We start from the raw sequence: 24401 nt of genomic DNA on the forward strand, positions 1-24401 counted from the left end.
GGGATGAGACAACAACAACAAATAACCATAATACCCACCACAACAGACAAAGAAAACATGACCGAAGCGATAACCCCCTTCCACCGTCCAAACACTGAGGTCAGCCAGCCTTCCAACGGACTATCAACACCGGAGTGATCATGCATAGTTTCAGAAAGGCTCTTTCAGATACCCTGCTGGGATAATCAGCTGGTCAAAGAAGGCGATAGAAGCCACTGATATCAAGACAAGGAAGCTCCTTACCATGCACGGAGGGTTTCACCCTAAGAGTGTACATCAAGCAGAAGTGAAGCAGGTTGAGGACTAGAGTGTCAGAACTATGATCTATGAGTACATCATGAAGATCCCCACAACTGATGATGTGCTTAGTGAATACCTCCGTCAGCAGACCCGAGAAAAAACAGGAGCAAGAAGAGGAACCGTTATAGAAAGGTGTGTGTGTGTGTGTGTGTGTGTGTGTGTGTGTGTGTGTGTGTGTGTGTGTGTGTGTGTGTGTGTGTGTGTGTGGACAGAGAAAGAGTTAATTATAATTCCAAAATTCCAAAATTCCAAAATACTAAATTATGTCAATTTCTGTTATTTTTTCTTTTTAGGGGTAGGCTTCAATCTTAAATGTGGGATTGACATAATTTTAACAATTTCAGAGAGAAGCTTTTCTCACAGACCTCTCACTCATGCAGTATTTTTCACTAGGCTTAGTTTCATTTATTCTGGAAGAACATTGATCATTATGTATTTCTCCTGCAAGGAGACATCCATTTGTGCTATAAAGCAATTGAGCAGAGTTGCTTTGACAAGGTCATACACTGTAGTAATAAAGTGCAATAAAGAAGTTGGCAGAAACTGTCAGAAAATGTGATGATGTTTCAGTGATGTGGCACCATTTGACACTAAGGCAGCATCTTTGACTTATTGTTGTTTGTGTGTGCTGGAAGGGAGGGGATTTAGGGACATGAAAGACCTGTGTGAAAAATTGTTAGCTTGTTTTGATTGTGCAAAAATTGCTCACAATATTTAATAGTGTATATTGTGCAAAAAATACATCTGTCAAAATACAACAGCATTAACTATGATTAATATTGATGCTGTGTGATGTTGTATCTTGCATGATTAAATCTCATGCAAATCACAATTTTTTTTATACACTTACACACTTTACTAATTAGATCTTGGTAGTACTAAGTACTAAGTAATACCCCCTTTTCCGTCATTCTTTGTGGCATAAACTACTGGTCAAAAGTTTTAGAACACCCCAATTTTTCCAGCTATTCTTTCCAATTCAAGTTGTTCAAGTCCAGTGAATAGCTGGAAATGGTACAAAGGTAAGTGGTGAACTGCCAGAGGTAAGGTAAGGTTTCCCAAAACTGAAGAAACATGTACAAATCAGAATTTGTTATGTGAAGGCTGTATGCAGGCAGGAAAAGGACCTAAAGTGCAGACAGTCTGAGACAAAAGGTGAACTTAAATACAGCTTTAAGGCTGAACTCCAAAAGTAACAAAACTGAGACTCTAACGTAAACTTATGCAGACAGAGAAACACAGGGCTTAAATACACAGAGGGAGCAATCAGGGAATGGGTAACAGGAGGGAAACACAGCTGGGGCAAATCAGGCCTAACGAGACAAAGGAAGCAAAACCAGACGCATTTACATGAGACATGGACTTTCAAAGTAAAACAGGAAACATAACACAGAGACACGAACTTGACAAAGGGATACAGCTGACAGGGGAGATCGAGCAACTAGAGAACACAGAGACATAAACCATAAGATAAAACTCTAACAAAGAAACCAAAGACTAGAAAGGATAAATAATATAATAAACTCAAAACCCTGGGTCAACGACCCAGGCATCCTAACAGAATTATACAAAAAGGCCCTTTTCAGGGAACAGAAACCTATGAGTGCCACACATTTATGGGAACATCTCCAACAGATATGGGAAGAACTTTCTGAAGAATATTTGATTTCTATTGTTGAAAGAATGTCACAGGTGTGTTCAGCTATTATATGTGCCAAAGGTGGCTACTTTTACGAGTCAAAAGTTTAGAATATGCTTTGGTCTATAAATTGATTACATGATTTCTTTTTTAACTCCAACTGCTTATTTGTATTATGCTTTCATTTCAGCATAATATTAGGGTGGTCCTAAACCTTTGACCAGTAGTGTAGATTCAACAGGGTGCTGGAAAAATTGTAGATGTGTACACTGAGGTCATAAAGGTAGGATGGATCCATGTTTTCATGTTATTTATGCCAAATTCTGACCCTACCATCTAAATGTCACAGCAGAAGACAAGCTTGATCAGACAATATTTATTTCCCTGCTCTAAACTGACTGGAGTGGCACCTGGTGTGTTGTTCTGCTCCAAAAGCCAATTTGCTTTAAGGTACAGTTGAAGTTACTGTTACCTTCCTATCAGCTCAAAGCAGTCTGGTCATTCTCCTCTGACATCAGTAAGACATTCTGACCCAGAGAACTGCTGCTCACTGGATATTTTCTCTTTTTTAGATCTTTGGAAAAAAATCCCAGTAGATCAGCAGTTTCTGAAATACTAATTTCAACCTGCCTGGCAGCATCAACCATGCCTCAATCATAGTCATTACATTTCCAACAAAATTTAAAATGTATAAATTCCTAATGTTTTATATAGAACTAAAAAATAACTACTTCCAGCTACTTAAAAGGAACCAATAATCGATGCTTTAACTTAGTTAACCTTTTTTTTTTTTTTAAATAATCTTACACAAATATGACAAGTTGCTTTTTCTTGCTGACATAGACAACATTCCAACAATTAAAAGTTAATCTTAGATGAAGTTTATGTAAAATAGCTGGCCATAAAAAGCTGTATAACTCCATCTCAGATCACTCCTTCCTTGATTGGTCTCAGCCATACATCTACTATCTGAAGTCATTCTCTTTTGGGTTTGGGAGAGTAAGGGCACAGATTTAACATGAGCATACATACTTTGTCAAACTAACGCCAGACCTGAGGAAGACAAGATCACTCCAAAAGAAAATAGAGCTTTAAATTATGGACCTTAAAGGTCTTCATCTTCTAATTCTTTTGCTGCTGTTCCAGGGATTTAAACTTGTTCAAGGTAGGTGTGCACTCTTCATTTCAAGAAAGCATACTTTTAGGTAAGTAATACACTAGTAGTACAATAAAAAGGGGAAAACTGTGTCATACCAGTGATTTTTTTCACCAAAATGTGTAATTTCTGTAAGTGATTTGAGTTCTAAAATCTGAAAAAAGTTAATACTTTTAACCACTACCTAAAATAAATGCTATAATTTAATGTAAAAAATCTCAGTTAACTGAACTTAAACAAAAAGTAAATTTTTAAAAATCTGAAAACATGTTGTGTACTTACAAAACTAAAATAATATTTTTAAAAAAACAAGAAACTACTGTATGTTTTTGGTTTTAATTTTTAGCAGTTTGGTTTAATTCAGTCTAATAACTTCAGTTCCTATTTATTTATAAATCACCAAATCACAACAACAGTTCCCTCAAGGTGCTTTATATCATGAGCTTAAGACCACATATTAATACAAAGAGAAAAAAAAAAAGAAAAGATGTGGCAAAATCATATCACCATCATGAGCAAGAGGTTTGGTGTTGGTGGAAAAGAAAAACTCTCTTTTAACAGGAAGAAACCTCTGGGAGAACCAGGCTCAGGGAAGGATGGCCATCTACTGCAACCTGTTGGTGTGAGGGGAGAAAGAGAGCCACAGATTAATAATAACTAATAGTTAAATGCAGAGAGGTGTGTAAACACACAGTGAGTGAGAAAGGTGACTGAAGAAGAAACACACAATGCATCATGGGAAGCCCCGAGCAGCCTACACCTATTGCAGCACAACTAAGGGAGAATCACCTTATCCAGCTTTAACGATATGCTTTATCAAACAGGAAAGTTTTAACCATAATCTTGAAAGTAGAGAGGGTGTCTGTCTGTCAAATCCAAACAGGAAGCTGGTTCCACAGAAGAGGGGCCTGAAAACTGAAGGCTCCGCTTCCCATTCTGCTTTTAAATACTCTGGGAACAACAAGTAAGCCTTCAGTCTAAGAGCGAAGTGATCCAGGGCGATCTAATAAATTTTAACATTTTTTAAACAACAACAGAGCAAACCCATTCTTAACTAAAACCAAACTGCAATCAAAACTAAATGTTTAACCACAAATTTCATTTAGAAAAATGAAGCAGAATTAAAATAGCTAGCTTTTCTACTAAGTACACAAATTCAGTTAACGTTGTGCTAAATTAAAGTTTGATAATGAGTTTAAAATGATGGTCTCATAATCTCCTGGGTCATAAGTTGGACTGCTGAGGTGTTAATTAGTCATGTTTAAAACGCCGACTCACATGTTTAAAGTTCAGAAGCTGCACACGGAGGAAGTAGCTCTCATAAACATAGTAACTCATTTGTGAAGAAAACTATAAAACATGTTCATCTTACTTAAGAAACGTGGACTTCAAGCAATTAAATATCAGCTAGCTGCCTGATTTCCACCTATTTTTTATATGTATATTTTGTAAACGATTTCTAACCAAATCTGTGCATGTGAAGCACACATGCTGGCCATTAAAAAAAGAAAGAAAGATATTTTATCTCTCTACAGGAAGTTGTGGAAGTGATCAGTTTCAGTGCAACAATGGACAATGCATCAACATAGGCTGGAGGTGTGACGGAACGAAAGACTGCACAGATGATTCAGATGAGCTGAACTGTCGTAAGCATCGCAAACAATCACAGAAAAAAAATCCCTTTAAGAAGTCAGACATATGTTGGTACATGTGCTCTTGCTAATGTAACAAAAATAAAACAAAGAGAAGAAATGTGAAGCCAAGCATAAACTGTATGACTTACATTTCTTTTGTATCCTAAACAACTGTTTTGCTCCTTTTGTTGCAGCACCTCCGTCGTGCACATCACAGGAATTTAAATGTGTGACAAGCGGTGAATGCATCCCATCAGGATTTGTCTGCGATGGGGAGGAGGACTGCATCGACGGCTCAGATGAGCAAAGAACCTGCGGTATGCAGAATGAATGCTTGAACGTGGCGTCAAAGAACAGAGAAATGAACAAACACTTTTGTTTGTCCTGAAAACTGTCATAATCACAAGACAAAAAAAATGTGTACTTATAATGAAGTAATGAAGACTTAAACTAGGTGGCCTCTAAAGGTATTGTTCATCATTTCAAAAGGAACAGAAACTATACAAAATTTAAAAAAAAGTTGATTCTTTAAATGATCTGTAAAAGAAGCTATCTAAACTAAGCATTTCAAGTATCTAATGTTAAAACTTAGGTCTTCCAATATTCATGAATTTAAAGTTAACACTGTGGTTTATTCATTACACAAACCCGTTATAACAGACAATCTACATTATGAACCATTTCTTTTGTAAAGTCTGTGTTTGGCTTTGAGTGTGGCAAAGACTTATTGAACCAAGAAGTAATTCTATAATCACATTATGCTCCTTGTTAGAAGTCTAATTCTCCCACAAAGTGGATTTTTGAAACAAGCCTAGCTTCATATTTTTGGTTCAGGTGGACGGACCTGCAGCCCAAACCAGTTCACCTGTCGGGAGGGCCAGTGTATCCCCAGCAAGTACAGATGTGACCACGTAAAGGACTGCGTGGACAACTCTGATGAGAATAACTGCAGTAAGAGTTTTAGATCTAGATGTAACCGGCCATGGTTACTTTACTAGATGATAGTATTCTAATTGTAATGGAGGAACTACTTGTTGTTTGCAGACTATCCACAATGCACTGAGAAAACCTGTGCCAACGGGGCCTGTTACAACAACTCACAGCACTGCAATGGACGAGAAGACTGCAGAGACGGCTCTGATGAATTCAACTGTAGTGAGTAGATAACGCTTCTACTCTTCTTGTTTTCAACTCCACCAAAGTAGGAAAAAAAATGTTATTTATCTCAAAATTTCAAGTTATGTCTGAGCAAGTCAGACTTTCAACATACTGAACTCAAGATTTCCACCTACTATGTCAATCCAAACTTTGCGATATGTAACTTGAACTTTTGAGATTGATAACTTAAAATTCTGAGTTAGTGAGTCAGAATTTTAAGATACCAATCTGAAATTTGAACTCACCAACAGGAGAAAAACATTTTTCAGTTGTGGAAACTAGCTTCCATTGTCTTGTCTGCACCTTTAAAATTCAACACTTTTCTTACCTATCTTACCTTTACATGCCTTAAAGTGCCGAGCACAGCTAAGTCAACATGTTGAGTTACATTTCTCAAAAGTTTGACTCAAAACTTCAGGTTAATTGTGAGCAAGTCAAACTTTTGTCATACTAAACTCAGAATTTCAAGATACTTGAGATACCAACCTGATGTTGGGCCTCATGGACGGCAAAAAAATTCTTCAGTAGCAGAAATAGGCTTCTGTAGTCTCTTCTGCGTCTAATTTAACAAAAATTCTAATAAATTTATGTATATTTATACTTTTTCTATTAATTATATTTTTAAAATATGCTATTACCTAAATTTTATTAGTGTTCTCCTGTTGTATAAACATAGCAAAAATCCATTTCCAGACACCATATTTGTTTGGCCTCTAATGGTAGGTCCTGCATGGGGTGTTAAGATGATGCATGAAATGATGTTGTGCAGCAACATTGCAGAATGTTTTCATCCCAGTTGCTTAAAGAACATATTCACAAAACGGTTGCCGTATTTTAAAGCAACTAAAAGTTTTTAAAGTTCATTTTTATTATTTTCATATTATATATTTTGATAGTTATGCTTAACTCCTAATTAGCCAGTTTTATTCTGCATAATGGCTATGAAGTATTTTAATTTTATTTGGTTTACAGGTAATGATAGCCCAGCTATGCATTATTATAGTTTAGCAGTCTATGGTGCCAGAGAGCAGTAAAGTCTCAACCTTTGTACCTCTGGATCTTTATCAGTCTGGACTCCTCGTGATTTTGATGAACCTAAATTGAGATGTGTTCACTTGTTACTTTAGTTTTTGTGAGTCATAACTCATTTTAATAATTAACATATTGCTGGACCTCCTGTAAATCCAGTCTCTGTTTTATTTTCAGCAACTCAGCATTGCCCCATCCACCAGTTCCAATGTGCAAATGGCTTCTGTATCCCGATGTCATTTGTGTGTGACCACTGGGATGACTGTGGGGATGACAGTGATGAGCAAAACTGTGGTACGGGTGAATGAGACCGAACACACATGCTAGCTAATTATGAGCCTCTTTTACATTTTAAATTGTGTTCAATAAGCACAGGCTGCCATTTAACTTACTGGTTGTCTAGATTACCAGAGCTGCAGTGGCAACCAGTTCACTTGCGCCAGTGGCCGTTGCATTCCTCAGCAGTGGGTGTGTGACAAGTTCAACGACTGTGGGGACTACAGTGATGAGCGAGGATGTGGTGAGAAAACTTGACTGATTTACTAATATGTGACATTGTTTATGACTTTCAATAAAATAATTTTTAAAAAGTTCATGAAAATGTCAAGATTAGTTTAACTATTAGACGTATTAGAAGGTTCATTGAGTTTTGAAATCACTCTTCAAGAGTTAAAGCTCAAATTATACCATCATAACAAATCAAGAAAGATTTTTTCCTCACAACAACATGAAAGAATGTTTGCATATTTTTAACATAATTATACGTCTTTCAATGTTTTTCAGATAGTAACTCCCGAGACTGTTACCCCGGTGAGTGGGGATGCCCAGGCTCGACCATGTGCATACCAGTGGGAAACGTGTGTGATGACAAGCCTGACTGTCCTGGAGGCACAGATGAGACCAACACCACTGCACAGCAAACCTGCGGTAAGCCTGACGTGTACAAGTCCCGCACTAAGAATTCTACCATTTATGATAGTATCATGTCACACCTGCCTTTAATCTAAAAAACAACAACAACAACAAATGAGATGAATCTGAAGGAATTGAAGTGATCGAGATCTTGTCGAGTGTAGAATGTCTCACGTTTTCAGAACCGCAATTTGATAAATTTGGGTGTAAGGGCTTTGGCTATAGTGTCGAGTAATCACAAATGTTTACCAGATGTCAGCTGCTCAGATACTATAATCATAACTTTTGCATTCCTTATCACTGCCTTAACACACACTTGGTTTAATATTAACTTTTTGCAGGTCATTTTCAGGCCTATAAAGCTTATTACGATACCAATAACGTCCTGGCATCCAAGCTTCTTAGAATAGGATTAATTTTACACTTTTACCGTTGTTTACATTTGTCCATGATGTTCATTTGTGTGATGTTGACTCACAGGCCTGGAAAGGTGCTCAGCCTTGAGCTGTGAGTTCTACTGCCACCCATCTCCTCAGGGTGGTGCATGCTACTGCCCTGATGGCTTCATTGTAGCCAATGACAGTCGGTCGTGTGTAGGTGAGTTCTTTTATATGTATTTTTTCCCTAAAAACATCGTCTCTATGTGTGGCAGTGTTAAAAATTGAATCAGACATCGACAGCACACACAGTTTTAGCAACTTGTGTTTTGCGTCCTGGAAAAAGCACAGAGCTTTGAGGAAGCATAAACTGTGTAATTTCAGTGTGTTCTAGCTGCAAATCATTTGTGTAGACTCTTACTATAATGTCCCTCACATTATACATCCAAAACATGGCTGTTTGTTCTATTGCCCAGACTACAATGACTGTCAGATCTGGGGCATCTGTGACCAGCTGTGTGAGGATCGTCCTGGCACACACCACTGCAGCTGTGCTGATGGATACGTCTTGGAGCAAGGTCATGTTTGCAGAGCAAATGTGTCAGGTACAGAGGGTGCACACATGTCATGGTACCTGTGTTTAATTTTGCTGTTTAAAAGATGAGACTGAAATCATTAAATTAAAAAGACATTATTGTTTACAGTCCAGCTGAGTGACAACGATCTTCAAATATCATTCTTTTCCTCATATTTTGTTTGCAATTACATCAATGGTTACATTTTCTAGTGTCTGTTATTTGTGTTTTTCAGCTGGGCTGCCACAGCTAATTTTCACCAATGGGGGTGATGTGATGATAGCTGATCTGCACGGGCGCATTGTCAGGATTCTGGTGCCATCCCAGGGAAAAGGTTTAGCAGTGGCAGTCGCCTACAGCTGGCACAATGACAAAGTCTTCTGGAGTGATACTTATACCAAAAAAGTCAGTTTGAATTTAATGTCTGATGAAGTTCTTGATTATGTTTTATTGTTATTTTTTATACAACAAACATTAATCCAAAACTTTGAAATTCTTTTGCCAGGTTTATTCCGCCAACTATTACGGAGGCGACATTAAGGCAATTCTGAATAATTCGGTTCACAGCGTCCAGAATATTGCAGTTGATTGGATCAACCTCAAACTTTATGTACTGGAGGCCAGGGTGGAGCGCATTGATGTGTGTGACTTTGATGGAGGAAATCGAGTGACGCTGGTGGCTGAAAACCTGCGGACTCCTCATGGCCTCGCCCTGGACCCAACAGTAGGGTGAGTTTAAATAAATGACGTGGTTTTATAATCACAAAAAGATTGAAATATGAGTTTAGGTTTGGGCATTAGTTTTTGAATTACTGGCAATTTTTTCATCTACAAATTCAGTGTCAGGAAAAAAGTTTGATAAACATCATAATTTTGTGAGTTAAAGATAATTTGAGTGTAAAAGATTGGATGTCCAAGAGTCTTTGAGTTCACCTGAGTTTTGCTCATATAACTCATATAACATCCTTTTACATTTTTTTTTGGTTTGTAGCTACATGTTCTTCACAGACATGGGTGGTAACAATGTGCAGTCTAAGCTCGAACGTGCCTTCATGGATGGCAGCAATCGTTTCGAGCTGGTAAAGAGCAGGCTCGGCACGCCAACAGGAATTACCCTTGATATCATCACCCAGAGGGTCTACTGGTCTGACAGCCACTTTGACACAGTGGAGACTGTCACATACAGCGGTTTGGACAGGTAAAGGTTACATTAGAAATAAATTGTTGACATCCTTCAGTTGTATCCTCCTTGATGTTCTTTCTAAGGCGTACTTGTTTCACATAGAAAATTAGTCCTCAACGGTGGAACACAGTCGCCACATCCTTTTGGAATTGCTTTATTTGAAAACCACGTATTCTTCACTGACTGGAGCAAGATGGGTGTGATCAGATCAAATCGCTTCAATGGCAGCAACCCAACCCTCCTCTATCGTGCCGCGAACCGGCCAGGCCATGTTGTCGTCTCCCACCCTCTCATGCAGCCTCTGGGTAAGGAGATTCAGTCACATTCAGTCTGAGGAAAACAACTTTAAAATGTCTGCTTTCCCTTGAATATAATGTAACAAGATGCCTCTTAATTTATGGTAAAAAATACAATATTAAAAATGTATTTCTCCAGATATCGTGAACTGCTTACTCGACTAAAAAAATCTACCAACTGTGTTGTGAACAAATTTTTATCTTATCACAAAAAGAAAATTCTTTGTTATCTATAAGAGCTACATACTACACTGAGTGATGTCATAAAATGATGACATCTGTCTTGTAATGCAGTGAAGAACCCTTGTGGGAGAAACAATGGTGGCTGTGAGCAAATTTGTGTCTTAAGTCACCGCACTGACAATGATGGTTTGGGCTTCCGCTGTAAGTGTCGCCATGGCTATGACCTCCATTCGGACCTTCGGTCCTGCTTCAGTAAGTTTATCTAATTTGTAAAATGACCTTACCCTTCTCTTATACACGTGTTTATATACGTGTTTCTATTCTGGGTAAAAAAAAAATAGTTAAAGAAATGTATAATAATGTGCTGACAATTTAAAAAATTGCAATCCTTTCTGGTAAGCTAGATCTGGGAATTTTAAGGGTTTTTTTAATATATCATTTAAACAGCAAGTTTATATGGTAATAAGCCCTGGCACTATTTTTTTGTGCAGAGGTGAAGGACTACTTGCTGGTGGCCTCCTCACTGGCGGTGCGGGGAATCCCACTGAATCTGTCCACGCAGGAGGACATCACTCTGCCCCTCACAGGCCTCGGGGCGTCTTTTTCTGGCTCTGCAATGGAGTTTGACGGCAATGAGGGGACTGTTTTCTACAACGACAGATCCAAAGGCCTCATCTATAAGTCGAACCTCAATGGCAGTGGTAAGTTTTTGACTTGGGTAAAAAAAAGAAAAAGTGGCACTTAAGGTGCTGAGTTTTATAACCTAACCTTGATATAGTTACAGTCTTTAATCAAAGCGATCTCACCTATTATATTTATCCAATCTCAGTTCAGCAGATTTTGACAGGCTACAGAGTGGGGATAGTTGATGCCATGGCATATGACTGGACCTCAAAAGTTTTGTTTTGGACCACAAGCACCTACAGCTCAGTGGTAGCCTTCAGAGTCACGGACAAGTCCAGACGAGACATTGTGACGGGATTAGGGAACCCAAAGGGAATTGCAGTGCATCCTAGTGCTGGGTGAGTTATCAGATTTATCACAAATAACTCCTGAAAGATACTTTGCCTGAGCAGGTTTTAGTTTGTAGAGACAGGAAGGAAATTAAACACAATAAATGGTAATGAATATTTTTTTATTCAGATTTTTCTGATCATAAAAAAATGCTGTCTATTCAAACCACTTTTACTATACTCACTACTCTACACTACTACTTCCTAAACCACAGCCATCACATGGGCCTCCACCCTTTATATTCAGGATAACAATTGTCATTATTCACTGTAGTCTACTGCATTACTTCACCAAACATTTCTCCACAGCTACTTGTTCTGGTCTGACTGGTATCGTCCAGCAGTAATAATGAGAGGCTTCACTGATGGCAGCAATGCTGTCCCTCTTGTCAACACAACACTGGGATGGCCATTTGGGCTTGCTGTTGACTATATGTAAGTAGAGTGGTCAACTATGTCAGTTATGAGAATACCTGCTTGGCTCCATTTAAGGAATAATAAACAGTATATTGTATGACTCAGCTACACTTCTTCTTTGTGGATTTCTCTTTGACAGGAATGACAGGCTGTACTGGGTCGATACCCTTCTTGATCAGATTGGCCACATTGATATTGAAGGAAGTGACAGACAGACATTTACCAACATCGGCCAGATCACTCAGCCCTACTCTTTGACAGTTTATACAGGTTAATTCAACTGTACACTCATTCAGAATACTGCACAAAACACAAACACACCATACTCACCATAAGCAAGCTCTTAAGGAAACCAAGGTTAGCCTTATTATTGTTATTTGATTACCTTCTGGCTTCTACAGTATGCATCTATTCCATATTCCCCAATTCCAAAAATGGAATTGGTAAATGGACTGGAAATTACATAGCACTTTTCTACTCAATTTAGTATTCAAAGTACTTTCTACTGCAAATCTCACTTACCCAAACAAATACACAATCAAGCAGTGCTTTTATCTATGCCCAAGTGCATATGCATTTACACTCCAAAGGATGCATCGGGACAAATCAGGTTTCAGTTTCTTGCTCAAGAATACTTTGACACATAGCTGGAGGATACAGGAACTGATTGATCCACCGACCTTGTGATTGGTAGCTGACCCACTCTACCAGCTTGTAACAACCACTAAATCACATTTATAACATTTAATGTATTTTAGTTACATATGCAACTGCTTGTAACGCAGCAATATCTATCTTGTAGACTACCTGTATGTGTCTGATACAAGGACCAGTGCTATATTCGAGATGAGGAAGAGGGACGGTGGTGGGAACATTATGGTCAGACAAGGAATCACCGGCATCATGAATATCAAGGCCTATACAGCTGACCTCCACAGCAGTAAGTTTATCCAAAGAAAGACACTGGATTCTGGAAAGTGCTTAGAGGTGCAGTTTAGTGCTATAGGACCAGGACTTTGGAGTTTTGAGTGGCGGTAGGAAGCAAATGATCTCCTGGGTCAAGACAACACATGAGCAGTGATAAAGCAATCGAGGACCCTACTGACTTCTTCTCTGTGATCTTTCTGACAGCCTTCAATAGCCGATGTAACATGCTGCCAAATGGACACTGCAGCCACTTCTGTTTTCCAACTCCCAACTTTGGTCGAGTGTGTGGCTGTCCATATGGTATGAAACTTCAGTCAAATCAGAGGGACTGCATCAAGGACGATTCCGTTCCTCCACCTGACAACATCTGCGGGGACTACTCTTTCGAGTGTGACGAAGGACGTTGCCGACCTAACTCTGACCGCTGTGATGGGATTGTTGACTGCATAGATCAGACTGATGAGGCCAACTGCACAGATTCAGGTGAATGAAAAAGAAAAACGCACATGCTTAGGAGTTAGTGTAAGAAGATATTTTTAAGTAATCCAACTGATCGCCTCATTTATCTTTATCAGGAGCGACCTGCTCTCCGTACGCCTTCACCTGCAACAACAAGCATTGCATCTATGCCAGTTGGCGCTGTGATGGCATGGACGACTGCGGAGACGGCTCAGATGAGATTAACTGTCCCACTCGTGTCCCTACCAGCTGTTCATCCGGCTACTTCACCTGCAACAACAACAGATGCATCTCTGCAAAATGGGTGTGCGACGGTGAAAATGACTGTGGGGATGGCTCTGATGAGCACAACTGCAGTAAGCACAGATCCCACAAGTCTTCTTGAATTGCTGCACATACAGCTATTATGTTATTACATATTAACATACATGTTTAAAAATAAATAAATAAATGAGCTCTGTTTGTGATTATCAGATTCAACCATCACCACATGCCCTCCAAACTACTTCTTGTGTCCCGATCATCGCTGCATCAGTAGCTTCTATGTTTGTGATGGAGACCAAGACTGCTTGGATGGCTCTGATGAGAAAGATTGTGGTACGTATCTGGAAACTCATCCATGTTTTAGTAATTTTTTTAGATCTTTGGAGCAACATCGTATATTTAATGCAACTAGTTTGATGGCAGCAAAAAGCTGCAAGCCACTGATTGTAGTTGGCATATTGAACATATGTTTGTTGTTGTGCCATAAAAGTTTACTCGTCTTTTCTTTGTTTTCTGTTTCCTTTGTGGTTTAAGAGTTTTCCTGTTCCTCCTTTGAGTTTGCCTGTGCCAGTGGGGACCAGTGTGTCTATTCAAGTTATCGGTGTGATGGAGTGTTTGACTGCAGGGATCATTCTGATGAACAAGGCTGCCGTATGTTACCTGCACAGAATAATGTTTTGTATAATTATAGATTGGGAATTCCACTCTCTGCTCAAATTTATCAGAGAAAGTCAATGAAGTTTTAGTTATTTATTTATTTATTTTCTTTGACAACTCCAGCCACCCGAGGTCCAGGCCTCTGCCACGATGATGAGTTTCAGTGCCAGAGCGACGGTTTCTGCGTACCAGATGAGTGGGAGTGTGATGGTCACTCAGATTGCGAGGATGGGTCTGATGAACACAACTCCTGCCCACCTGTCACCTGTAGATCCAACTACTTCCAATGCGCCAACAAGATATGCATTCCAATGAGTTGGTTGTGTGATGGCGAAAATGACTGCCGGGACATGAGTGATGAACTGAACTGCCCCACCCCTCCGTTTACTTGCCCCTCCGGACAGTGGCTGTGTCCGATCAGTGAGGTGTGCATCGACCAGGACAAGGTGTGTGACGGCCAAAGGGACTGTCCCAATGGAGCAGATGAGTCACCTATCTGCAGTGAGTTAAATGCATTGTGTATAACATTTAAATCTCTAAATGGACATAAAAAGAAAAGAAATTAAGGATAGCTAAAATGCTTTATATTACTTAAAAACTGGTATAAGTAAGACAAAATGACAAATGTACTAGAATTTAAGACACAAATGCATTATATTACTAATACATTATATTACTAACTCCTGTAGATGAAGATGACTGTTCACTCAGCAACGGGGGCTGCAGCGACAGTTGTATTCAAGGCCCATTTGGGGCTGAATGCACCTGTCCACCAGGATATCAGCTCCTCAATGACTCAAAGACTTGCGATGACATCAACGAGTGTCTGGTTCCTGGTTTCTGCAGCCAGCAGTGCTACAATGAAAGAGGAAGCTTCAGGTGCCACTGTTCTGATGGTTACCTCCTAGAGCCAGATGGACGGACCTGCAAAGCTACGAGTAAGCAACAAGCAACACAATACAGGAACTGTGTAACTTATATAGATACTTATAAAGATACTACAGTTCTTTCAGTGACCAACAAGCTCTTTTTCCATCTTTAGACCCAAGTGCAGCTGTGCTTTTGCTTGCCAAACGTAGCCAGATCATTGCCAACCGAGTCAACATAAGACCACCCCTGATGAGTCCAGTGATCACCGGTTTAAGTATTGTGACTGTAGACTTTGACAGTGTCACTTCCAAAATCTACTGGGCTGATACCAAAGAGAAAAAGATATGGAGTGCCTACCAGAACGGCACTGGCAAACAAGCGGTAAGGCTAACAACAGAGTTTCTTGCTTTATAATCTCAACATTTAAATGAACGGTTTAATTTTGTGAGTGCACAATATGTCCTTGTTGTTTTAGGTGTTCTCGTCTGGTCTGATGGTAACAGAGAGTATTGCTGTCGACTGGGTTGGTCGGAATCTGTATTGGACAGACTCTGTCATGGAGAACATTGAGGTTTCCACTCTGGATGGTCGTTATCGCAAGGTCCTCATGAGTAGAAATATTACCAACCCCCGTGGATTGGTTTTGGACCCCCGTAACCAGTAAGTACACTCAAGTTACATGGATGTTATGCTAGTATTACATTATTTAATTTAATAGTTAAGCAAAAGACCCTTTATAAATACATTTTCACCCTTTTTTACCATACTCAAGAAGTACATCATTGACCTCTCTGTCTTTCTCATTCATGCCAGTACCAACCTGATGTTCTGGTCAGACTGGGGCCAGAACCCCAGGATTGAGCAGGCCAGCATGGATGGAACCATGAGAAAAGTCATCGTCAGCACTAAGATCTACTGGCCCAATGGCTTAGCCCTGGACTACACCACACAAAGAGTCTACTTTGCAGACGCCTATCTCAGATATATTGACTACTGTGACTATAATGGAAACAACCGATATCAGGTTATGGCAAGCGATGTGGTAAGTTTAGTTTTTCCTGTTTTTCATTATAAGGAGGAAATATTTACTACTTGTTTAAAGTTTATACCCTTTTAATCATTTTTCAACACTGTTTAGAGAACTGAGACAATTTGGTGTCACTCCTCACCACATGCATTAAAGCCAGGGGTGTTATAATGTCTGTTATTGGAGGTTACTGGCATAAACCATTCAAATACAATGAGTGTTACGTTTAAAATATAATCATTGTTCACAAAAAGTTTTTATCCTTTGTGTGTCTAACACCAGGTTCTCCAGCACCCATATGGTATGACCATCTTTGAAGACACCATATACTGGTCAGAACATTATACCAGCAAGGTGATGAGTACCAACAAGTTCCATGGTGGCAACATCACTACTCACATGAACAATGTCTACCAGCCCATGGGCATTGTGATGGCTCATCCCATCAAACAACCCACAGGTCGTTTTCAAATAAAAAACAAATCTTACTTGGATACTTGTAGCTTTAAGAAGTGTATTAAAATGTGTTGATGTCTATAATAACTGAGTACATGAGTTTCACACACACACTACAGTGATGCTCTACTGTAATAGTTAAACAAAGTTTAACTCTTCACAGAGAATGTTCTTTTTTCCTTTCTATTGTGAACCCACTATAAAAGTAGAAATTTATATTGTAAATAGTGAATAAACAACAACTTTCTGTCATGTAAATGTTTATGTATTACTTGGTTACTTTGGGGTAGTATGAATGGATATGGAGGAGGTCCTTATCAGTTCTGGTCCCCTGGGACACAATTTTGATACCCTAAAGAAAATAGGTGGATCAAATCATGCCAGCAAAATGCTCCCAGAGGCACCAGATCCCTTCACTGTGAGCGTGGAAGGCTCAGCTTGTTCCTTTCATTTGTCATCTGTTTGTTCACTAAATTCTTCTTTTAATGATACCAGTGTGATAGTTTAATGAATCCGATTTCAAGGCTGAAAGTGACTCTGTGCTTTTGTGTTTAGCCATCAACCCATGCAGCGAACACCTGTGCACTCAGCTGTGCCTGCTGTCAACACTGAGACCCAGGTACTACACTTGCCACTGCCAATCAGGTTGGAAGCTGGATGCTGACAAGCGCACCTGTGTTAAAGGTAATTTTGGTTTTACACCTTTCTCTGACTCACTGTTCGCAGAATTTAACAGTGCTGAATACAAATCAGTGTCAGTAATGAGTTTTCTGCTCGTGGTTAATATTCATTTTGTAAATGTTTTGCTAAAAAAAAAATCCCTCCTACAACTGTGCATCTCTTTGTTCTTCTCCATTCATTTCTAGATGAGACTCCCTTCTTAATGGTGGTTAGGGATACTGTGATTTTTGGCATTCCCCTGGATCCCACAGACCCTTCCAACAATGCAATGACCCCAGTGTCTGGCATCAGCCAGGGGCAGGACATTGACTTTGATGATCAGGAGCAGTTTGTCTATTGGGTGCAGAGCACTGTGAGTGGAGGTCTTAAACTGAAGAGGTGGAAAGAGTTTTATAACATGCAATAGATTTGAGTGTGAAACATGCATAGATTCTAAGATGTCTTATTACAATCAATTCATTATATTAGGAAGGAAATTGTATTTCATTTTAAATTTGAATAAGTTTAAAAAGAAAAATGAGATCAGTACACATCAATAGTACCTGCAGATTCTGAATAATTGCACCTCACTGTGCAATACTTTTTGTGCAATACTTTTGTTAATAGTCAACGGTGCAATAGACCTCAATACTTGAAATGTGCAATTCACTTGTATTTTTATTTTTATTCCTATTTATTCTATTTATCCCCTTCGTATATTTTATTTATATATGTCTCTGTATTTATATATGTATGTGTGTGTGTGTGTGTGTATATATAATATTCTGTTACTCTGTAACTTCTGTCGGTGCTGTGCTTTTGGAAACCGAATTTCCCAGAGGAACCCACCCGAGGGATTAATAAAGTTTTATCTTATCTTATCTTATCTAATTCTTTTAAATTAATTGACTCTTTTGTTCTCATGCTAGGATTCGATTTGGAGAGTGAAAACCGACGGAACAAACAAAACTCAGTTTGCTCCAGCTGCTTTCATGGGCTCACCAGCCGGTCTGGCTTTTGACTGGATAGGCCGAATAATGTATTACACCAATCCCACTGCCAAAACCATTGAAGTAAGCATAGTGAGACACAGAATCATTTAATTATCAATTACTGATAAGATGCTGTCATCCCTAGGCTCACTTGTACCTGCAAACAAGTAAACAACACTTGAATTAGAAGAGATCAGAAAACACCGTGGCAAAAAAGATTAAATACAGATGTCGTCATGATGTTGTGTTTAATTACCAAAAATACCCCAAATCAAATATACTCATTTCCTTTTTTTTCCTTTTTTGTTGGATATTATTGTGGTATATTACTATTTTATTTTATTTTTATTATTATTATTTATTAAATCGATATATTTTCACATTTTTGTTACTTGAAGAAGTTTAGTTTAGCAAATTATTACAACAACCTACAATTAAAAATGCTATGCATGGTTAACTCAGAGGTTTTGTATCTTTTTGATTGCAAATTCAATTTGCCCGACTGCTGAACATTTGCTCAGTGCTAAAATTAACCTTTATTGTTTTAACCAGCAGGTTATGATTTGCCTTTTGGTTTTTTGCATTTATTATTTATTGGGGATTTTTTTTTTTTAGTAGACGTAAATAAAATACAATGTCGCACTTAGGTTATCCGTGTTGATGGAAGTGAGCATTACAGGAAAATCCTTATCACCTCTAACGGAAAACCAGAGGGAGTAGGAGAGCCCATTGGAATTGTGCTGGATCCAGCCCGAGGGTAAATCACATGTTCATAAAAATTTATAAATACATATAATTACCTTGATCAGCGCTATTTAGTTTTTTTATTATTATATTTAGATAATACATACTACACAGTACACAGCACCCTCATTACCATTAAGAAGACAATAGTTGGCTGGTGAATATGTTGGCAACATATTCCCCTCACTTTTGCTTCCTGTGACATATATAACCCAATTAAAACAGTAACTTGGTCCAAGACGTCATTTAACTGAATGTCTACATGATATTAGAGTATTTTTCCATTTTAGTTAAACTAACCTAATGTAACTTTTTTAGCGTAAAATCTAAGAAATCTCTGTTTTTTGGACTTTAACATCCTGTTACCTATCAGCATTAGTGTGGCACCAGCAGCAAATCTTGCGTATAGGTGTGACGTTTGACTGAATGGGAGGAGAAGTTGGCGGTATGACTCGCTGAGATCACATCACTTGTCATGTTTAACCTTTCCATCCACAGAAAGTTATTTTGGTCAGACAAGGGGTCGGACAGTGGAGTTCCTCCAAAGGTCGCCAGCGCTGACATGGATGGCAGCAACCTTGTGAACCTCTACACAGGCAGCATGGCTAACATAGGGTTCATCACTGCTGACATCTCCACCATGAAACTGTACTGGGGCGTGGCTGGCACAGGGGTGGTTAGTACAAGTTACCTGTTTAATATGTAGACTTTAATTAGAAATGTGATCACTTTAATATTTTCAGTTCATTCTTATTTTCCCAGATTGAGCGTGGCACTATGGACGGGGCAAGCCGTGTGACAGTGGTCAGCAGTCTGTCCCATCCATGGGGGCTGACTATTTACCAAAATTACCTCTACTACACTGACCTGGACTATGAGGTCATTGAGAGGGTGGAAAAGGACACTGGCGCCAATATGGTGGTGATGAGGAGCGGCATGTCTGGCCTCCATGGTCTCAAAGTGCATGCAAGAGACAGTATGTGAATCAAGTGTCTTTCAAATAACTACAGAAGTGTCCGTTCTTTGGGTTTTTGGTGTTCTCATGCAGACTGGTTAGATTATATAACAATTAATACCAGCCAGTGACTGAGGGAATGATATTTAGGGCTAATTTTATTTCGTTTTCTGAATCTAGCTTTTTGTGTTTTGCTCATAACATTTTCTTGTTTTTCACAAAAAGTAAATGATCTTTCATTTTGGGAGATTTCACTTGTGTGTGCATAGTAGAATATACAATACTGTCTATGTTTGTGGGTTTTTTTATTGAACATATCTGTACGTAGTACTATATTTTGGCCTTTTTTCTATTCTCTTACTCATTTTTTTTTCATTTTTCTCTTTTTCTAATATATCTCTAATTCACTTTTTGTTCCTGTTCTTTGTGCTGCTGGAACAAGTGAATTTCCCCACTGTGTAAATCAAGTCTACATCTATGTCTTTGTCTATGTTAAGCTGCATTTAAGTCTAGGACTCCTGACAAAAAAGGGTGCATCACCTCTGTGTTTAAGATAGATCGCAGAATACGAAGAAGACAAGTATGTGAGGATATTGGGAAGCAGGTTTAATTACAAGAAAAACAAAGTCCATACTTAGTTTATATGATCAAAGAGTTTCTCTTGCTGAAAGTCACAGATTCGGCACAACACAAAAATTACTTGTATAATATCAGTCAAACCCTTTTCATGTCAGGAGATCTGGTATAAATTCTTATTCTCCAGTCAAATATGGGCATCCAGTAACGCTGGCCTTCGCCACCCTGTCTTTTCCACCTCAGACTCAGCAGGAACCACTAATGCCTGCAGCTCCAACAACGGCGGCTGTCCGCACCTCTGTTTGCCCAAACCCGACAATAAGAAGACCTGTGCCTGCACTACAGGGTTTCACCCATCTCCAGATGGCTCCAGCTGCCAAGAGTATGAATCTTTCGCCGTTGTCTCCACTCGCTCATATATCCGTGGCTTCCACGTAAACAGCTCTGACCACTCTGAAGCTATGGTGCCTGTTGGCGGATGTATGTTGGCTTCTTATTGTTGTGAAATATGAAGTTCAAACCTGTTTTCATATTATATAGCATAGATTATAATCATCAACTTTCCGTTAACCCAAGTTCCTCTCTGATATTTTTCTCAGCATCATATGTCATTCATGATAAGGTGGATGCCCACATTAAATCTGGCTATGTGTACTGGACTGAGAACAGCACCTACTCCACATACAAGGGTATTTTCAAAGCCAGAACTGATGGAGGGCATTACACCAGAGTTCTCCCTTCAGGAGTTGGCGTAAGAGGCATTCAGGGTCTGGCTGTTGACTGGATTGCAAGTATGTGGCAACATCCACCAACAATTTTATCCATCCACCTCCACTAGCATTAATGTAAAATGTAAAGAATCTACAAAAATAATGTAGAATTTCTCTATTTACTTTTTCAGATAACTTGTATTTCACCAATGCTCATAAAACCGAAACCTACCTGGAGGTGATGGCTATCAACACGACCTTCCGAATGATTCTCATTAAGTCCTCTGAGGATCAGCCCCGGGATGTGGCTGTCAGCCCTAAACTTCGCTACCTCTTTTGGACTGATGCTGGTCAGACACCGAAGATTGAGCGGGCCTTGCTGGATGGCACAAACCGCACAGTGTTGGCATCAGAGAGCTTAGCATCACCTCGTGGCCTAACAGTTGATTATAGTAATAACTTCCTCTACTGGACAGATGATGTTCTTGATATGATCTCACGCATGGCCATAGACGGCACAGAGAGGCAGATTATCCGGTATGGGAGCCGGTATCCATCTCCAATGGGACTAGCTATATTAGGAAACTACATGTTGTGGGTGGATAAAAGGCTTGGAAAGCTCTTCCAAGCCAGTAAGGACCCAGCCAATACCGACCAGCCAGAGGTGAACATTGAATTTGTCTAATTTAGCACACAGTTGTAGTTTTAGCTGTCATTCTCTCCAGTGATAGCTTACAATAATATAAAGTACAGGTAAACAGAAAATCCTCTTTTAAGAATCTGGAAATTAAATACATCTGATGTCAGTTTTTGGTTTACTTGCTTAATAGTTAAGCTATAATATAACATAATATAATATAATATAATATAATATAATATAATAGTGCTCGTCAAATTTAGCTTGGGTACATAAGAACCGTTTTTCTGTCTGTAGTATTGTAAGAGAGAGTTTGAGCTAACAGCGAGCAAAAAATTGGCATACTTTTTGTGATAGCAGTTGGAATTAGTTGTGGGCATTTAACAATCATTCTTCACTTGTGCTATGCCTATGCTATCTGACAAAGAAATAACAACTTTTGGTGTTACCAGGTAATCCGAGACAATCTCGATGAGCTGATGGACGTCACCATCTTTGACGCACATGTCCAGCCTACATCTGCCAATCTGGTAGGATTTAACCCATGCCACGAAGACAACGGACGCTGCCAGCAACTCTGCTTTGCCATTCCAGACAAGCAAGGACCTAAATGCGCTTGTGCCCACGGGACACTTCTTGGTAATGGAGTATCATGTGGTTATGAACCGGATGAGTTCTTAGTTTTCTCCACAGGCTACACGCTAAATAGCCAGAGGTTAGACCCAACGGATCATAGTCTACCCTATCCAACTGTGACCTTGGGCAATGGCGTAATGGGCCTGGATTATGACTTCCGAGAGAAACGAATTTTCTTCACACAGTATGTCGGGATAGGTCGGAGCAGGATTGGCTACATCACCACAACATCTGTCACCAGCCCCCCTGTCACTATCATCTCAAGTGAGTTAAGCATTATCACTCTTCACATCCATCATTTCATTTTTCTCATTTGTGACTTTATTTAATTTCAAATCCTCTAAATGCTGCTTAGATTTGGACAATCCAGAGGGTTTGGCATTTGACTGGATAAACAAGCGTCTTTACTTCACCGACTACTTTAAACGTAATGTCCAGTCGATTGGAGTAGATGGAGGTAACCGGTCAATCATAGCCCCTGCAAACTGGCCCAAAGGCATCGTTGTTGATCCATGCTATGGGTAAAAGCAAACTAATATTCTCAAATGTCCAAAGATTGAAGATGACTTTCAGATATTAAACATGCTATCAAGTATAGCTTTGAGCTCCCTCTTATTACTCTGTCTGATGCTTCTCACTTTCCAGTTACTTATATTGGACTGACTGGGGATCTCCAGCTAAGATTGAGAGGGCAACACTGGGTGGAAGCTTCCGGACTGTCATCATCAGCACGGGTCTGACATCACCCAACGGACTGTCTATAGACTATGAGGAGAGGATGCTCTACTGGGTCGATGTTTCACAGTATGTCTAGTTATTCTCATATAAATTAAAAATTAGGAGAGAGACAGATTAAGCAGCAGATTTTCTTTTCTTTTTTTTAATTTCTTTCTACAGAGACAAGATTGAGCGGTCGACCCTGACTGGTGAGAATCGAGAAGTGATCATGCAAGGGCTCAGCTATCCATTTGGTATGACTGTCTACAAGCAGGATATCTTCTGGACCGACTGGACTGAAAGAGGTGTCTTCAGGGCTAGTAAGAATGATGGCTCTGGCTTTACAGTGCTAGCCCAGAATCTGGAATACCTACCAAAAGACATTCACGTTCATGCTGAATCAAAGCAGGAGATTTGCTCCAGCTTCTGTCAGCAGTTCAACGGTGGCTGCAGTCATGTCTGTGTTTCTGGTAAGAGCAGGCTTTTTGATGCACAAAAAGGCACCAAATCCCACCTTAAGTTGTGTAATAGACAACAGGAAAAAGACAGCAAATATACAAGGAATCTTACCTCAGGTATCTGTGTTACCTGTGGTTTTTCAGGTCCCATCGGCCCTGAGTGCCAGTGTCCTCATGAGGGGAACTGGTATCTGGCAAACAATGGCAAAGACTGTATACAAGACACGGGGAAACGCTGTCAGGCAGATCAGTTTACCTGTCTCAATGGTAACTGTATCTTAGCACGTTGGAAGTGTGATGGCTACAATGACTGCCACGATAACAGTGATGAGCTTGAGAGAGTTTGCGGTGAGAAATCCGGACATTTTTTTTCAAAATATCTTATTTAAACAGACAAACTTAGCCAGCCAAGAAGCAAACAGCTATACCAACATCTGCAAAAGCCTTCATGTTTCTTTTAACCCTTCCCCAGCCTTCCACACCTGCTCAGCCACAGACTTCACCTGCGACAATGGGCGCTGCGTCCCACTCAGCTACACCTGTGACTACACAAACGACTGTGGTGACAACAGTGATGAACAGGGCTGCCCCTTCCCCACATGTAACCCTGCTACCGAGTTCACCTGCGCTAACGGACGCTGCATCAGCGCCAGCTTTGTCTGTGATGGCTACAACGACTGTCGGGACAACGCTACCTCCGACGAAATCAACTGCCGTGAGTAATGACGAGACTAATTGTTGGGCTTAAGATTTGATTATGTTAGACAATGAGATGGTTACTGCA

General features: G+C 39.6%; 1 protein-coding gene across 1 annotated transcript in view; it reads left to right on the plus strand.

Moving 5' to 3' along the window:
- The first annotated feature begins 3037 nt into the window (after nt 1-3037).
- Nucleotides 3038-24401, plus strand: part of lrp2b (low density lipoprotein receptor-related protein 2b) — a 41359-nt gene continuing 19995 nt past the window's right edge. Inside the window, exons 1-45 of the mRNA XM_005753510.1 lie at nt 3038-3104; nt 4631-4741; nt 4924-5046; nt 5564-5680; nt 5774-5884; nt 7094-7210; nt 7320-7436; nt 7700-7843; nt 8309-8425; nt 8682-8810; nt 9016-9185; nt 9286-9509; nt 9772-9978; nt 10066-10268; nt 10554-10694; nt 10934-11143; nt 11272-11464; nt 11765-11890; nt 12012-12142; nt 12675-12812; nt 13004-13282; nt 13375-13614; nt 13733-13855; nt 14057-14173; nt 14303-14680; nt 14869-15117; nt 15222-15430; nt 15525-15709; nt 15863-16091; nt 16359-16536; nt 17088-17216; nt 17399-17565; nt 18122-18265; nt 18832-18941; nt 19427-19630; nt 19672-19904; nt 20703-20939; nt 21059-21250; nt 21361-21833; nt 22259-22706; nt 22798-22963; nt 23088-23246; nt 23340-23629; nt 23762-23965; nt 24090-24332. Of these exons, the coding sequence (XP_005753567.1) occupies nt 3038-3104; nt 4631-4741; nt 4924-5046; nt 5564-5680; nt 5774-5884; nt 7094-7210; nt 7320-7436; nt 7700-7843; nt 8309-8425; nt 8682-8810; nt 9016-9185; nt 9286-9509; nt 9772-9978; nt 10066-10268; nt 10554-10694; nt 10934-11143; nt 11272-11464; nt 11765-11890; nt 12012-12142; nt 12675-12812; nt 13004-13282; nt 13375-13614; nt 13733-13855; nt 14057-14173; nt 14303-14680; nt 14869-15117; nt 15222-15430; nt 15525-15709; nt 15863-16091; nt 16359-16536; nt 17088-17216; nt 17399-17565; nt 18122-18265; nt 18832-18941; nt 19427-19630; nt 19672-19904; nt 20703-20939; nt 21059-21250; nt 21361-21833; nt 22259-22706; nt 22798-22963; nt 23088-23246; nt 23340-23629; nt 23762-23965; nt 24090-24332 (8482 nt within the window). The remainder of the gene's footprint in view (nt 3105-4630; nt 4742-4923; nt 5047-5563; nt 5681-5773; nt 5885-7093; nt 7211-7319; nt 7437-7699; nt 7844-8308; nt 8426-8681; nt 8811-9015; nt 9186-9285; nt 9510-9771; nt 9979-10065; nt 10269-10553; nt 10695-10933; nt 11144-11271; nt 11465-11764; nt 11891-12011; nt 12143-12674; nt 12813-13003; nt 13283-13374; nt 13615-13732; nt 13856-14056; nt 14174-14302; nt 14681-14868; nt 15118-15221; nt 15431-15524; nt 15710-15862; nt 16092-16358; nt 16537-17087; nt 17217-17398; nt 17566-18121; nt 18266-18831; nt 18942-19426; nt 19631-19671; nt 19905-20702; nt 20940-21058; nt 21251-21360; nt 21834-22258; nt 22707-22797; nt 22964-23087; nt 23247-23339; nt 23630-23761; nt 23966-24089; nt 24333-24401) is intronic.

Source organism: Pundamilia nyererei, unplaced genomic scaffold, assembly GCF_000239375.1.
Source record: "Pundamilia nyererei isolate P.nyererei 1_Seehausen unplaced genomic scaffold, PunNye1.0 scaffold00435, whole genome shotgun sequence".
NCBI classification, from domain to species: Eukaryota; Metazoa; Chordata; class Actinopteri; order Cichliformes; family Cichlidae; genus Pundamilia; species Pundamilia nyererei.